The sequence below is a fragment of the Colossoma macropomum genome, unplaced genomic scaffold (genome assembly GCF_904425465.1).
Source record: "Colossoma macropomum unplaced genomic scaffold, Colossoma_macropomum, whole genome shotgun sequence".
Taxonomy (NCBI): Eukaryota; Metazoa; Chordata; class Actinopteri; order Characiformes; family Serrasalmidae; genus Colossoma; species Colossoma macropomum.
In genome coordinates, this window is record NW_023494810.1 from 2,633,807 (window position 1) to 2,651,418 (window position 17,612).

General features: G+C 39.0%; 1 protein-coding gene across 2 annotated transcripts in view; it reads left to right on the top strand.

Moving 5' to 3' along the window:
• rnf207a (ring finger protein 207a) overlaps positions 1 to 17,612 on the top strand; it is a 53,763-nt gene that overhangs the window by 9,335 nt on the left and 26,816 nt on the right. For both annotated transcript variants that reach the window (XM_036559541.1, XM_036559542.1), the window contains exons 2-10: positions 5,027 to 5,153; positions 6,124 to 6,268; positions 7,805 to 7,886; positions 7,993 to 8,068; positions 12,433 to 12,558; positions 12,794 to 12,840; positions 14,521 to 14,593; positions 16,544 to 16,612; positions 16,699 to 16,767. In XM_036559541.1, the coding sequence (XP_036415434.1) occupies positions 5,027 to 5,153; positions 6,124 to 6,268; positions 7,805 to 7,886; positions 7,993 to 8,068; positions 12,433 to 12,558; positions 12,794 to 12,840; positions 14,521 to 14,593; positions 16,544 to 16,612; positions 16,699 to 16,767 (814 nt within the window). The remainder of the gene's footprint in view (positions 1 to 5,026; positions 5,154 to 6,123; positions 6,269 to 7,804; positions 7,887 to 7,992; positions 8,069 to 12,432; positions 12,559 to 12,793; positions 12,841 to 14,520; positions 14,594 to 16,543; positions 16,613 to 16,698; positions 16,768 to 17,612) is intronic.

A 17,612-nucleotide genomic window follows, 5' to 3' on the forward strand; every position in this document is an offset into this window, starting at 1 on the left:
TCAAGAGTCAGAATAATCTACAAGCGCACACTGTAAAAACGAAAGTCTGCTCAACTGAAAATGATATAGAAACTGATTACATTACTTTTCTTGAGTTAACAACATCTCAAACTTCTTAGCTGAGTCAAAAACTCTCCTAGCTACTGTTTCTAGGTCTGCATTTTGGTTACATTAACAAAACTGAATTCGCATTTTTTAACTCAATTTCCCCACTAGCTGGGACTCTTGTCACACAGATGCATCGGGGATATTTTCCTCTTGGGCTGTGATATTGCTGGGATTCAAACTCACAACCTCCTGATGTTGGGATGAATTATTAAACAGCTGCACCACATGAGATGATGCAGTGCTTTAAAGTTAAAACATATATTTTCTCCAGTGTATTAAACATTTGTAGACACAAAATCTGAGCTGCTTCATGTGTTCCTGAGTGGTGCAGTGGACTAAGCCATCACCCCAACAGGAGGTTGTGAGTTTGAGCCCCAGTAATGCCACAGCCATCCATAAGTGCGTCCCCAGTAGGAAAAATGTGTAAGGACTGTGTGATGGAGAGAGTCCTGGCGAGTGGGGAGGATGAGTATAAAAACATCCTTTTTATTTACCATAACTGACACACAGAGCTAAAAAAATGAAGAGAACTTTTGACTCAACTAAGAAGTTTGAGTTGTGTGAACTCTGGTGTCCTCAAGTTGAGTCAACTCAAGAAAAGCCATGTAATCAGTTACTATATCATTTTGAGTTGAGCTGACCTCATTTTTAACAGCGCGATAGTAGGTTTTCATTCATGGGCTGCAGTGTTCTTAGAAGTCCGTCTTGTTTTAATGTCAAGCCCATTTTTTAAAATAGTCAATAACATTTACTAAAACCTTACTAAAAGCCCTGCTGATGGACCTTTAGAGATAATTTTAATGTGCAAAGTCACAAAATCTATAGTATAACTGCTAAAACAAACAGCTTTATCATTTAATTCTCCTTTAATTAAAATCTAACGGTTCTTATGCATTTAATCAGTTAGTCAGGACTTCAGTGGTGAAAGCGCTGCTCGGCTGTTAGTGGCACAAACTAGCCTGTTGCTATGAAAACAGGATAAATAGAGAACAGCGGGGGGGGAATGGTGGACATATTTGGGTCATAAGTGGAAGCATAGACTTTTTTCACTCTAGTTAGAATTTCAGAATTCAGTAAAGATTTATTCCGTAATAGAATTCAATGATACCATAAGTGATGACCCACCCATAGATATGTACACTCTTAAAAATTAAAGGTGCCGAAAAGAGAGAACCACAGAAGAACCACTTTTGGTTCTCTAAAGAACCGTTCAATGTTCTGTTCTTTAGCGAGCCATTTTGTAAATGAGTGTGCAAACGTCAGAGACCACCATTCATCTATTAAATTTCCATTCAAAATGATCATAAACAAAAAAATATATTAAAATAAACAGAGTTAATGTGACTCCTAATAACCGTGCAAAACCTGGTAGACACCAAAACTGCCCCCATCAGATAAACAGCACTTAAAGCTTTCATCTCTGAGAGAGAGGAGAAAATCAAACTGCTTCAGATCTGAAAACATCCACAGGTGTTTCTGTCCATCCTTCCACTGTGAGAAGACGACTCAGCGCTGTGGGTCTGAAAGGATGTGTAGCTGTCAAGAAGAACCTCACTGAGAAAAGGAGACGGACACATCAAACAAAGAAGCTGAACAATGGACTGACCACCCCAGAGTCCAGACCTCAGCATCACTGAATGTGTTTGAGGTTACGTGGATTGTGAAAAACAGAAAATGCAACCAACTTCCAAGACTGAACTTTGGAAGTGTGGAAGAACATCCCTGCAGATTTTCTCTCTGAAAAGAATGGAAGCTGTAATAAAGGCAAAAGTGGACACACCGAATACTGAACATGTAGTTATATAAAAGAAGTTATATTTAGTTGTTGAGGCGTCTGTGTAATTTTCTGTTAAATGCATTTTTCCTAAAAACGAATACCTAATTAATTGGAAGGTAATAATTAAATAAATAATAGGTGGTCTCTGATTTTGCACAGTACTGTAAATGAGTGTGAAGGACCGTTTTAAACGAGACTGGTATTTTAGGGTGGTATAGAACTTTTACGTTATGTTATTGTTCTTTACATCTTAAAGTTTCTTCACACTCACAAATCTCTTTATCAAACATGGAAACTTTCAAACGTCCCAAACTTTGGGGAAGCAAAAGTAGTTCTTCCATCACAAAGAACCTTTTGTGGCACCTTTTTGTGTATCATGGAAATATTAGAACTGGAGTTTTCTGGTGTTTAGGAAACGGTGAAATCTCTGGGAAAAATAACGGCTGTAGGTGAAATTTAAACAGAAATGGGAGCTTCTATTTACACCGTCACTCCTGGTATCCAATAAGATTTTCCAAAGTGTTTGTTTACATTATGAAAACACTGTGATAAAGACAGCAATGATGTAAGTCTCTGGAACTGGAGTGGGGGTCTTAGTCCTCACAGCGCTTTCACTGTGATGGATCGCCCTCTCTTGGATGCTGCCGCATCCAACACAAGCAGGGTTGCCAGGTTATTAGGTCTACCTACTTTGTACCCACATTTATGGGACATTTTATTACAAATACTAGGCATATAGGTGCACTTTGTGGGTTTGCAATTACTGACCACAGTCCATCTGTTGGTCAGACACACTACAATGCCTTTACCATGTCAGTACTTTTACATGCACGGAATAGCCTGAGTAAGCTATTGATCAGTCTAAGAAACTGGGCCGAACCAAGTAATTGCTATGAGCTGACCTTTTATAGTACATAGTAGTCCATTTACACCGATCAGGCATAACATTATGACCACCTCCTTGTTTCTACACTCATTGTCCATTTTATCAGCTCCACTTACTATATAGGTGCACTTTGTAGTTCTACAGTTACAGACTGTAGTCCATCTGTTTCTCTGCATACTTTGTTAGCCCCCTTTTACCCTGTTCTTCAGTGGTCAGGACCCCCATGGACCCTCACAGAGCAGGTACTATTTGGGTGGTGAATCATTCTCAGCACTGCAGTAACACTGACGTGGTGGTGGTGTGTTGGTGTGTGTTGTGCTGGTCTGAGTGGATCAGACACAGCAGTGCTGCTGGAGTTTTTAAACACCTCAGTGTCACTGCTGGACTGAGAATAGTCCACCAACCAAAAATATCCAGTCAGCAGGGTCCTGTGGGCAGCGTCCTGTGACCACTGATGAAGGACTAGAGGATGACCAACACAAACTGTGCAGCAGCAGATGAGCTATCGTCTCTGACTTTACATCTACAAGGTGGACTGACAAGGTAGGAGTGTCTAATAGAGTGGACAGTGAGTGGACACAGTGTTTAAAAACTCCAGCAGCACTGCTGTGTCTGATCCACTCGTACCAGCACAACACACACAAACACTTACAACAGTTTCACAGTTGTTCCATTGCTGGTTGTTTGTTTTTTGATTTTAGGATTAGTTTGTGAAACTGTAAAACAAAGCTATTTCTTCATTTTTCTACTGACAATAACAGAACCAGAAACGAGAATCGACCCATTTGCCGTTTTTCAATACTGGTTTTTAAAATGAAAATCAAATTAACAGAAGGTACCGGGACCGTCCAGATACATCTAGAACTGCCCTGCCAATATTGTTCTGGACCACAGGCTAAACTCAGGCTAAACCTAGGTTAAATAAGACCTTAGCTGGACAAGAACAATCGAACCGTGCTGTTTACACAATCATATCTTAGTAAGACTAACAGTGTGTATGTAGCTACAGTCACCACCCAAACAATCTCTGGTCAGTGGATGTCCTATGGTGGTCCTTTTCCACTGCTAGGCAGCAGTGGTGAATGAAGTACACAAACCATGTACTTGAGTTAAAGTAGAGATACCCAAGGTAAAATATTACTCCAGTAAAAGTAGAAGTTCCTCCATTTAGACCTCCACTTGAGTAAAAGTACAAAGGTATTTGCCTTCAAATGTACTTAAGTATCAAAAGTGAAAGTACTAAAAGATTAATTATGGCTCTGATGTCCTATTATCATTTTTGTAACAAGACTCGCTTCATTAACTCATTTTAGGTGAAAATACTCCAGTGTCTCTCTTGGTAAACCAGTCTTTAATAGAGTCATTAATTAGTGACGCTGATGTCTATTAAAATTATCATAAGCACAAAACACTGAAGGCAAACAGTTTCCATCAGGTAGAACTGAGTGGCTCTGAAATCACTTTTTACAAACAAGCAAAGTTTCAGTTTAAGATTTATTTGAACTTAGTTACAAGTTTAAGTTTAATAAAGACTTTAAACTCAGATTCACAAATGAGTTTCCTTTACTAAACTGCATCTGTAGGTCTCTGTTCATAAACATAAACTAGCCAAAACAAATTTACTATAAAATGAAATGTGTTTGTATAAATTCAGAATAAAGACACGTCAGTCACAACTGCATATGTGTACATATTTCTATATTGTGGTCTATTTACACAAAGTTAGGTTAGTTCATGATTTATGTTGAATAGTCTCTCCCAAAATTTTACACTGCTGCACTGATGTTGAACCATGTGCTGCACTGGGTCGGTATGACCAACAGGTCAAAACAAGCTCAAAACTAAGTGACCGCTGTGCCCTGATTGGTGTTCTCGCTTTGCACTTCTTTTGTTTTGACGTTACGTTTTTATACACACATAAACCAAAAGGAACGACAGATTTCTCATAATGTAGTGGAGTAAAAAGTGAGATATTTGACTTTGAAATGTAGTGGAGTGAAAGTAAACAGTCGCCCAAAATGGAAAAACTTCAGTAAAGTACAGATACAGGAAAAAACTACTTAAGTACAGAAACGAATTACATTTACTTAGTTACTGTCCACCACTGGGAGACAGAGTAGAAGGGTTTGATAAAACCGCTGGGCTACAGTCAGTATCTGTAAACCTACAAAGTGCATCTAAATGGAAGTTGTACCTGAAAAATATCCAATAAGTGCTACAAAGTCGTTTGATGTTTGTGTGTGTGTGTTCTTCAGATGTCCCTCGGTTGTGAAGGGGACGAATGCCCTCCCTCCTGAGGACCGTTTGCTGAGGTTCCTGGTGGAGAACTCCACTGAGAGCGTGGTGCAGTGCGCTAACTGTGAAATGGAGTGTAAAACACAGGTAGGCCCACATTTAATCACACAGCTCCACATACGACACACACGCCCAAAACCGCTAATACAAATTATACGATCCCAAATTTGGCTCATTCTAATGAATCAGTTCAAAATCAGAGTCAAAACACATTCCAGACTTTTAACTAACTGGGACTTCAGACTAAAATTCTGTTGCTGTGAGGTGCCCTGTACCTAAATTCTGTTTATTTTATTAAATTGAACAGTCATAACACTAACGAAGCTTTACCAAATGTTTCGGTCGTGACAATTTTAACTAATTTTGTGCAGAACTAAAAAATGCTAGCCAACATCAAACACAGCTTTGAACAGTTGTACAAACATAAAACCATAATATTTCATTAAAATGCAAAAAAGTTACTTAATTGAAGAAAATATGTGTTTCAGTAGTGACGTTCTTAATGTTACACACTGATTTTCAGTCTTTGGGACACATTTACTCCAAAACAGTGGGGTCTAACTGCTCACCATGTGGCCATGAGGGACAGGGATGCAACCTCACTTCCTGCTCTAAAATGCAGGGGCGTGGCTAAAATAAGTCTCCGCCCATGGACCAAAACTCTGTGTTTCGGTAGTGACATGAAAATGTGGGACAGCATTTTTTTTAAACAAAGAATACATTTTGTTTAAAAATTAAATTTATGATAAATATAAATCAACTTAAAAAATATTAAGTATAATATTCACAAGTTGAAATTTAGGAGTTTTTGTATATATTTAGCTTATTACTATCTCATTTAAATCCTGGGTTTCAACAGACCATAACATAATCCTTATCAATATCTAAGGTCCGAATACTTAATTGTTTTTTCTAAATATATATATGTTTTACTGTGGAACTGCAGTTTGGACTGATTCGGTAAAATGGTCCATGTGACATACATACCCACAATTAACAAAAGACCTGTTTTTTTCCAAATGTTTAATCATTTTTACTGTGTTTGTTGGCTGTTCAGGATGCAGGGATGATGTATTACTGTAACACCTGTAGCCAACCCCTGTGTGGACCCTGCAGAGAAACCACACATAAAGCCAGGATGTTCTCCTGCCATGAAATCGTCTCTCTGGCCAAGCGTGCCAAAGAGGGCCACAGGAAGTGCTGTGAGTTCAACACAATGATTCCCTGTAAAGCCTCTCTCTGTTTAATAAACCTGTGATTTTATCACGGGGTAGGGCGCGACGCGAAGAAGAGTGCCTAACAACACCCTTCCCCGTGATAAAATCACAGTAACACGCTGCCTCGAGTGGCTTAATGCTTTTATAAAACGGCAGCCAACATAAAATATATTAAAATACACAATGTTTTAGATCATTATTTAAGTTATTATTAATAATAATCGACATAAACAAGTTTTCCGCCAAGAAATGTAGTTCCTTTAGAGTACGGTATCGTTGCTACAACAATTGACCGCTGAATGAGAAGAACGTTCGGTCGCCCATCGCTGTGAACTGTGGTCATTTAATGATTTTTTAAAAACTTATTTCATATAACAGTGAAGATATGATAACACAGCACTGTTCAATGCAAATACTTTCAGTTTATAAGTACTGTTTGGTCAACAAACCACCACCGCAAGTTTTCTGCCAGTCTGACGACGCCACTTTTCCCATGCTGGGGCTGAATCTCAAACGGCTCCCTGCTCCCTACATAGTGCACTATGTAGGAGTTTAAATACTGACTCCTGCAGCCCAACAGAGCATTGAACCGCTAGAAATGGTCATTTGGGATTCATCCACATTCAGACTCGACAGGCAGTCACTATTGGACAGCAGAAGCTAGAATTTCTAAACTTAATGTTACACAGCTCACTATTTAGGGAGTACGGAGCCGTTTGGGACTCAGCCTGGGTTTGATGCGACTTCTGACTGAAACACGGACATTTGAAGCATGTAAAACATTCAGGTGACATTCTTTAGACTTTTATGTTGGTTTGCTGACCAGCTTAGTTCTAGATAAGTTACTACGTTTTCAGCCCCTCAGTTTAAACAGAAAACGGGTTCTTACTTCATCAGTTCACTCGGTGCTCCGTGTGATCAGCGTTAGAGTCAAAGATTATTCCATTAACATTAGAAGGGTTTTTCGTGTCGTGGCGCAGTGTTACAGAGTTCAGTCGTTGTGGTCAGAGCTGTGTGTATATCGTGGATTTTTACAACAGCTTCGAACGCAGCTCAGCCAATCAGATTTCAGAACTATCCGTTTTATAATTTTTTTTTTTTCATTTTAATATCATTATACACTAATATTCAAAAGTTTGGAATCACTTATAATTTTAACTCATACACTGGGGATTTACATTGGTGGTTGGTTTTGAAAGGCCTGCCCTCACGTTTCTGCCCCAATACAATAACAGCTTTTTAAAAGAGCCTGCCACCTTTGAGACACATCATCAGAAGGTGTTTTCATAGTCTTTCTTGGGGCTATTATGGCATGACTGTAGGAGGTGAGTGGGCATGTCCACAGCAGATAAAGTGATGGTTCAGTGTTTCATTTTGGCCAGCGTGCCTCTTTAATAAGAGCACACTAAAATGATTAATATTAAGGTTGTAAATGGTCAGTCTGAAACTTTTTCCTCAAGACTGGTATTTAAATGTATTTTTAATGATTTGTTTTTTAATGATACCTCTTTTTCACTCTAGCTCTTCATGACGAGCTTTACATCATGTTCTCCACAGAGAAGAAATCCATGCTGTGCATAAAGTGCTTCAGAGACATGCAAGTGTAAGAGATATAGACTACCAAGCCTATAATCAAGCTCTCAGCATGCTACGGATCTCTCAGCATGCTGCCTCGACATGTAACCTCTGATATCTGTCCTTCCTCACAGGGAAAGCCGCATGCACTGCATAGATATTGAGACCGCATACGCTCAGGGCTGTGAAATACTGGACCAGGCAGTGCTGGTGAGAACATCACTGACTATGGGGATCCTCTTGTGGCAGAAACATGTCTGCAAACTGAAGTGGCACTTCAGTTTAACTGCACACAATGGTACTCCTTTTGAGTGCTATCAGTGCCGTTCTGTAGAGGGAAGGCAAACAGCGGTGCATGGGGCACAATGGTGCTTATACCCCACCAATTAGCACTGTGCAAACTGCATACCTAAATCCTCGCACACTTGAGAATGACGGCCCACTGACGGCAAAGCTGATGGCCCACTGGCTTTTTGCCAATTCACTTGTTTTTCCTTCATTTCTTTCTTTTGTTATCCTTTGTGAATTAGTTCAGTAAATAGTATTAATAAGAATATCGTGAATAAAGTCAGAGATACGGCTGAGCGATCTAGCACAACGTCAGCAACACTTTCAACAAAATCATTTTATATCAGGCCGAGTCATTCATTTTATAAATGAATTTAAAATAAAAGGCCAACAACTTGTTAGACCTTATATGCAGGGCAATAATCTCGGTGGTCCAAGCATAGATATCCATACCCAGATGCTGTGTTGCCTGCTGTTCTCTATCTGAGGCGATATGTCTGAGCGTCCGCCATGTTGGAGAGGTCAAGATCCGCTTGTGAACAAATTCGCTTGTATTGAGAGACGAAGAGTCTCAGGATTAAATCAGCCACAGCTTCCTTATTACTCAACCGATTTTCACCAAATCTGTTTAGTTATAATCCTCAGACACAGATTAATCCAGGCTGCACGGATCTGCTCTCGGTAGCTTTTATTACTTTAATAACTGATCGTGATAATTAGCCGTCCGGACCAGCAGGAAAGTATTCAGTCTGGACCTGACGATAAAAACCGAGTTTAGCGTGAGAAACACAATCAGACACATCAGCAAATCCATCAATGTGTGAATCACTTCTAATCTTAATACACATAAAAATAAGATAACCCCCCAAAACACAGTAAGAAGGACAAAGCTGAAGTTGGCTTCCTATTCGCAGCTTCTTGTTCAAGTTTTCCCGTTCCACCTTAAATGGTGAAGCAGTTACTTTCATTTAAGTCATTTAAGGTGGAACGGGAAAGTGGAGCTGGCAAAATAAAAAGCTAACTTCAGGTTCGTGTAAGAAGTTTAAAGTTAATCTATTATGAATATCTACACAGATTAAGGAATGCTATAATTTACCACTACAAAGCTTTAACCATCACTGTAAATAAATAACTACTACATAAAGTTAAGATCCCCTGAATAGACTATTAAATGAAATAAGCTTAATATAAAACCAGAGGAGAAACAATCACATCAACAGGTTCTCTGTGCTTCACCAACCACACGGCCATATCTACACAAACATCACACAGACAATACGCATCACACAGACATGAGTGTGGATCACTGCGTTCCCTCCGTTATATAATCCTATCCCCCTTTCTGAGAGTAATATTCCTGAAATAGTGTAATTTTGGACAGTATCTTTCTTAAACTGCCGCTCTGTAATGGTACTGAATGCAGTCCAGCAGCGATGTTGACCGCCTCCAAATGGCCGCGCTGTGGACGTGCCTGGCTGGACCCAACGCGGCATCTAGGTATGTATATCTGGGTCCAAGGGTGAACCAGTAAAAATGAAAAGTTTGTCCCAAAAGGCATATTTAGCCCTGTGGTCATCCTCCAAGACCACATTTTGGTGACATCAACAACATGCAGACATATAGAGAGGGGGAGTCATCAGATCACCCTCAGCTGTTTGCGCTGAAATTGTAGCTTAACAATGAATTGGAGGTGAAAAACAACATGAGTTTTTCGGCTTTTCTGGGTACTGCACTTAAACTGCAAGCTGATTGGCTCTTTTATTGAAGGGCGGGACTTTCTCCACAAAGAGACGCCATGTTGAGTGTTACAAGCTTTCCCATTCATATTTCAACCAGTGACCGTCTCCTCCTTTATTTAACATCTCTGGTAGCACCATTACTCACTGCTGCCCTCTAATGGTGTTATAGCAACAAGTCAGACCCATCTTATATGGAAAAGGAATATATCCGAAATAAATGTATAAAATATATTTTTAGAATATATGCAAATATATGAAATTGGCCCTATAAATATGTCACCCAAGTATATGCACAAATTTTCAGTATATAAATATTAAAATACATGTTTAGAATATATTTCTAAAAATGTATATTAAGAGTATTAAATCCAGGACTGCACAACAGATTGTTTGAAATAAATATATTTGGTAACACTTTCTATGAATGTCACCTTTGTAAGCATCTATAAATGCATTCATAACATGTTATAATGCATGCATAAGACATTATAAACATAGCTATAAATATTTATAAAAATGCATTATACATTATAGCCATGTTTATTATGCATTATGAATTGTTAACATAATACATTATAAGTACTGATCATAACAAATTATAAGAGCTCATAAGTTGTATTTGTCCACTCTAAGTAAAGTGAAGCGTACTGTACTAAAGCCTCCTCCAGTGTTCAGAGTGAGGCTTCAAGTTGAAGTATTTACTGAAGGATTTACTGAAACACTAAAACATTCACAGTAAAGCACATTACAGGCTTCAAATGTCAGAGTTTAAACTAGAGCTGCCATCAGTGTTTTACCCAATGTGGGAAAGGTAATCTACACCACCGTTAGCTTGGTATTTGTCTTTACTTTGCAGTCTCCAAGCTGGGACTGACTTCATTGGCACTGACATTATAACATGTTATTAACACTATTTATAATGCATTATATTAACAATTCATAATGTATAATAAACATGGCTATAAAGTGTAATTCAGTGTCATTCTTTTTTATAAAAATTTATAACCATGTTTATAATGCCTTATGAATACATTATAACATGTTATAAATGTGTTTATAGATGCTTACAAAGATGACATTCACAGAAAGTGTTACCATATATTTAGTTCAGTTGTATTTGCTAAATAAAAGTTCTAACGAACTGCTTGTAACTTGTAATCTGCTATCACAACCTGCAAAAGCTGAACAGAAGAAATGTTTCCCATGCAGTTTTGTTTCTAATTCTGTTGAATATTTAAAGCCTACTCTTTAATTTAGGTCTTTTTTTATAGAAAACATACATATATTGTCTTTACTGTAAAATATGTCAGCATATCCCATATGCAAAGAAATATTTCTCCATATATTTTTCAAAATATGTGTGAGTTTGTAATATACTTCCATAAGTCTTACATATATGTAAATTTTTAAAATTGACACTATTACATGTATTTCATCTACATATGTGCATGTATTTGCACATGTTTAATGTATTCAAAATTGGCACATTTAGATGTATTTAGCACAAAATTTAACACATTACATATATTACACATGCATTTTTAATATGAGCAAATACATGTACATATATTTTCTTCAGTACGGGTTGAGGTGTCTCAATAAATGTGTTCTCTACTTTGTTTTATTTACATGTGTTTGTCTCAAGTCCGCACAGCACACACAGTCTTTTTTGTTATGATGTGAACATATGGTTATGAAAGATAACAACTGTGGAAAATCATTGTGGTTAAAATGCTGAACAGCGTTAATTATTGCAGAATAATATTATCCACCGACATAATGGGCCTAGTTATTTCCACACTGTTATATCTGACACTGTTAATTATATATTTGAATATTAAATAGAAATAATTGACACTAGAAGACAGAAGTATAGGTTTTTTATGAATACATACATACATACATACATACATACATACATCATCTAAACCGCTTATCCTTCTGGGTCGCGGTGGGGTGCTGGAGCCTATCCCAGCTGTCATTGGGCGGAATTTTTTATGAATGTTTTGCCAAAATGAACTACATACCCTGCTGAAAGAAAAACATAGACCAGCATGCATTCCATACAGTTCTAAGATGGTTTATGCTGGTCTGGTGCTGGTTTAGCTGGTCACCAAGCGTGGTTATGTTGCTGGTTTTGCTGGTGACAGGCATGCTGTCGCAAAACGACTGTGTTTTCCAAAAGTTCCAGCTTAAAATGAGTTTCAATCTGGTATCACATATTTCACTATGGGCAAATGAATTCAAAAAGTTTTGATCACGACCAGCAGATGGTGTAGGTCTGCACAGTGAGGGGGGCTAACTAAAGACATAGAGAGTGCTCGTAAGTGACCCTTTGAACATTAAAATGATAAATAGAACACCCTGTAGCCTTGTGGTCCTCATGTGCACGTGCAATTGGGACAGGGCCTGAGTGCCACTTCAGGCTGACTGCATGTCATTCTCTGGAGTGAAGGCAAACAGCAGTGCGCTCTGAAGGGCAGTCTCAAATGTATAGTGTATACTGCTGCTCCCATTAAGTGTGCATAATTTCCTGCATCCCCACAGGCAGTGAAGGAGCTCCAGACGTCTGCACGGGAGGCCATCGTCCTGCTCAAGGCCATGCTGGGAGAAGTGCGCGCTAATGTAGAGGAGGAGGAGAGCGCTATCTGCAACCTATTCAACAGCATGCGGGTGAGAGATTTCACCAGCAGAGGGCGCACACCGATCACGGATAAGAGATCAGTTTTTTGTCAGATATGTTCTGACTTTCACATACAGTGCTCTAAAATAAATATATATATATACACACACACATTACGATGGACTGGCGACCTGTCCAGGGTGTATGTTTACAAAACGAACAAAGTTCATAAGGTAAAACATCAAATATCATATAGGTTAATATTTATGTCTGTTTTACATAAAGGAGAAGCTGGCAGACAGGAAGAGGATTCTGTTAAAAGCTGCTCAGAGGTAAACTGTCCTTCTCATAAAGAGTTCTCAGACATGCACTTACATATAACAGGGCTGAACGATTTGGGGAAAATATCTAATTGCAATTTTTCTGACTAATATTTAATTAAAATTGCAATTATTATCTATAAGGAACTCTCTTAAAAGTGATGGTTCTTCAAGGGTTCTTTAGTAAAGAACATAGTTCTATATGGAATCATGAACACTTAAAGAACACTTTGCATGATTAACCCTCTATTGCATGATGTTGCCTCAAGGCAACAAACTAATTTTCCTCACTTTACAATAATATTACACATATTTAAAGACAATAACAGGGTTAACAATAAAGGGAAGAGTTTGAGTAAGTCAATGAAAAGCATGTGTGTGGTCAAACTGTCTCTTAGTGAGCACTTTCAATCCTCTTTTTTAACATTCAGTATCAAATTTTTGCAATGAGAATTTGCAGAAATATGTCTGTTGCCTAGAAGCAACACTGTGCGACAATGGAATGGATTTAGCCAGCCACAAGTCAGGTCTCACCACTTCAGGGACCAGGCTCTATATAATTTCTTCCCATTGTCACACAATGTTGCCTCAAGGCAACATACTCCAAAAAGACCCCCGTAATAATCAGGACAGATTATAATCATAATATATAATGTAATAATCAAATATAATTTAATAATCAAGGACATTTTATGCAAGAAAGTGGAGTTTTTAAATTCTCCTAATAATGTGTGCGGTAGAGGGTTAAAGGGTTCTTTGCACCTTGAAAGGGTTCTTCAGATTGATCGAGAATGTGCTGTAAATGGTTCCATGTAGAACCGTTTTTTAAAACGTTTCTATATACCACCAAAAAGGGTTATACTATTGTTACAAGCCAAAGAACCCTTTTTTGGTACTACATAGAACACCTTTTGCTAAAGGTATACATGGTTCAGTCCTTTTTTTTTTTTTTCTCGGCTAAGAAGTTCAGAATATCCACCTTTTCTGACCCTGAAATGCGGTGAGCCAAACTGCCAGGATGCTGTGTTTTGGTAGCCTCTGATTGGTTTAACTCATCTACAGGCAGTACACAAGCTCTGTGTTATTAGGTTCATTATTGCATTTCCACTCCGAAGTGGACGTTTTAGATAAAGCAGGTTATAATCTTTAAATTTGCAGTTCTTGCGATGTGAAAACTGCAACACTCTTAAATTGCGATTCTGATATAAAAGCGATTCATCTTTCACTCCTAAGTGACGGTATGTGACACTGCGATGCATTCCAGCCTTTGCCCTTTTCAAAGTTCCTACTGTACTTCAGATGTTTTGTTGCTTGCTTTTGTTGTAGTCTATCTGAGCGTGCCCTCTGCAGAGCAGGAAGTTGTGGTACAGTGCGCTGCAGAGGCACGGAGGTCACATTTCATTGACTTCTTTAAATGAGATTTCTGAGCCTTTGTCCTCTATCCGACTCGCCTCACTGCCTGGAAGCTCCCTGTGGCTGTGTCTTCTAGGAATTTAGCTAAAGGCTATTTATGTCTGACTGCTATCTTTGACTCAGTGTTTGTGCATTTCATATATAGGATGCACAAACAAAGAGGATTTAGATGTGGATGGAATAAGTATGAGTAAAGGCATGCATGCACATCTGTTTTAATGAGAAAATGAGTGTGTTTCATTAGATACTGACACTGTTTTATATCTGCTTTACCTGTAGTCAGCACGAGGAGAAGGAGAAGGCACTGAAGGAGCAGCTCTCTCACTTGGCTGCACTCCTACCCACACTTCAGGTAGGTTAGGGGTCTGTTTCACAAAGCATGAGGGTTCTTGACTTTAACAAAACATTACAAATGCAACCTGTTTCATGATGACAGTTAAAGTCCATGTGAATTGCAATCACTAAATTATGGGAAAAATCATAAAAAGGTGATTCAGTTGTGCTTGGGATAAACAGAGCATCTAGGAAAGGCCTAGTTCTTTATAAGCAAGATGCATCAACGAATACTCCAACGTTCCTCAACAAACGACTGCTAGATTTGAGTTGTTTCACCCTCTGTAATGCACATCATCAGTAGATTCAGGGATTCTGGAGAAATCTGTGACTAAATTGCAAAATCAAAAACCGCAACTGAAAGACCATCCATCGTTCAGAGGGTGCTGCATTAGAAACCAGCATGGTTTTGTGGTGATGTCACTACAAAGGCTTGGTAATACTTGACAAAGTGTTGTCAATAAACAATTTAACCTCTCTGGGCTTGAAACATACAGTGTCTGACGAGTCGGCCTTTCAGACTGTTTATGGAAATAATAGACATTATGTTCTCCGAGCTAAACAAGGAAAGGACCATCCAGATAGTTACCAGTGTAAAGTTCAAAAGCCAGGGTCTCTCATAGTAAACAGGTAGCTTGCACATCTGTGAAGGCACCAATATTGTTGAGCACTGACGTGGTGGTGGTGTGTTAGTGTGTGTTGTGCTGGTCTGAGTGGATCAGACACAGCAGTGCTGCTGGAGTTTTTAAACACCTCAGTGTCACTGCTGGACTGAGAATAGTCCACCAACCAAAAATATTCAGTCAACAGCGTCCTGTGGGCAGCGTCCTGTGACCACTGATGATGGACTAGAGGATGACCAACACAAACTGTGCAGCAGCAGATGAGCTATCGTCTCTGACTTTACATCTACAAGGTGGACTGACAACACAGGTGCGTGTAATAGAGTGGGCAGTGAATGGACACAGTGTTTAAAAACTCCAGCAGCACTGCTGTGTCTGATCCACTCGCACCAGCACAACACACACTAACACACCACCACCACGTCAGTGTTACTGCAGTGCTGAGAATGATCCACCACCCAAATAGTACCTGTTCTGTGAGGGTCCATGGGGGTCCTGACCACTGAAGAACAGGGTAAAAGGGGGCTAACAAAGTATGCAGAGAAACAGATGGACTACAGTCTGTAACTGTAGAACTACAAAGTGCACCTATATAGTAAGTGGAGCTGATAAAATGGACAGTGAGCGTAGAAACAAGGAGGTGGTCATAATGTTACGCCTGATCGGTGTAGATACACATTTCATGATGAATGGACCAACAGAAATGCTGTAACAATTGTATGGAATAAACTTTTATATTAACTTACATTAAAAATAAACAATGGTTTTTTTGCCTTCTTTTGTAAAGTTGCTATTTTGCAGATACTTGTTCTTCTTTGAACAGCGACAGTGTGCTGCCTTCTAGACAACGTCTTTTTCGGGGATGTCCCTGCTTATTTTAAATGCAACCACAGTAAACTTGTTTTATGACAATGGTTAAAATCAATGTGATTTGGAAACTGTCCTATCTGGCCATGACTAAACTGAGGAGAAAAAATGAGTAATAATTTACATAAAAAAAAAATTGCAGGTTAGACATGCAGCATAAGTGCCATGTTGATGTAGTCCAGTAAATTTGATTTGATTCATTTCATTAATTTCTAATTCGATTTTTAATTAAATGATTTTCTCTTTTTAATGTATTGTTTTAATCATGTTTTAATTACTTTTTTGATGTTGTTTTTAATTTTGTTGTTCTATTTGCATTTACTTTTTTTTTTAAACAACTCTGATTTTCTTTATTTGTAAAGCACTTTAAATGACAACAGTGTTTGAAATCTTTTTTTAATTTTTTATCTGCTGCTATGCCACAATGTCTATGCACTATTACAGATTTAGAATACAAATGGTTTTATCACCACTTTCAGGTTCACTTGGTCACATGCTCAGCCTTTCTCAGTTCAGCTAACAAGTACGAGTTCCTCGACATGGGATATGTAAGTAATAACCGCTCTCTTGCAAACCTAACAGCATCTTATCAATCAAGTTTACATTCTGCTCACCTCATGTCTTTGCTTGCCAGCAACTGATGGAGAGACTGTGCAGGATTGTGAAGCTGCCTCATCGACTCCGGCCCACCCAGAGCAGCAAAGTAAGCCCTGCTCACAGTGGCGCATTGACAGTGAAAGGATCATTATGGTCTTGATATGTGTTTCAGTCTATAAACAATAGACTGTTAGGCTGATGTCAGTATAGCATGGTTGGGAAACTGCGGTTCTGGAAAGTTCCTGCTCAAGCACACCTGATTCAGCTCATCCGTTAATTACCAGGTTTAATAAGCTAAGTTAAAACAATAAGTTATCCTTTTATTAGTCCCACCGGGAAAATTCACCTCCGCATTTAACCCATCCATGCAGTGAAACACCACATACATACACACACACACACTAAGGGGCAGTGAGCACACCTGCCCAGAGCAGTGGGCAGCCCTATCCATGGCGCCCGGGGAGCAGTGGGGGTTAGGTGTCTTGCTCAAGGGCACTTCAGTCACATACTGTCGACTCAGGGGATTGAACCGGTGACCTTCTGGTCACAAGACAGGTTCCCTAACCTTCAGCCCATGACTGGCCTGAAGTCAATTAGCCCAACGTGGTCAAACCCATGACCCTGATATTAAGAGTCTCATGCTCTACCGACTGAGCTAGCTGGGCGGTTCCTCTGCTAGAACAGGTAAATCACCACACTGTGAAAGACTCAGTTCCCCACCCCTGCAAAACAGTATTACATGACAACAGGCAACATGATGCCAGCCCCATATTCTAACATTATAACCTCACCAAGCAGAATCAATATACAGGATGATTCAAAAAGATTCATCCGATTTCAAAGCTCCATATTTTTACAACTTTGAGGCACCTAGGAACCAATCACAATCCAATTGAAAGAGGGAGCAACAAACCCATTTTTCTCACTTTAACCTGGGGTGGTTATAGCTCA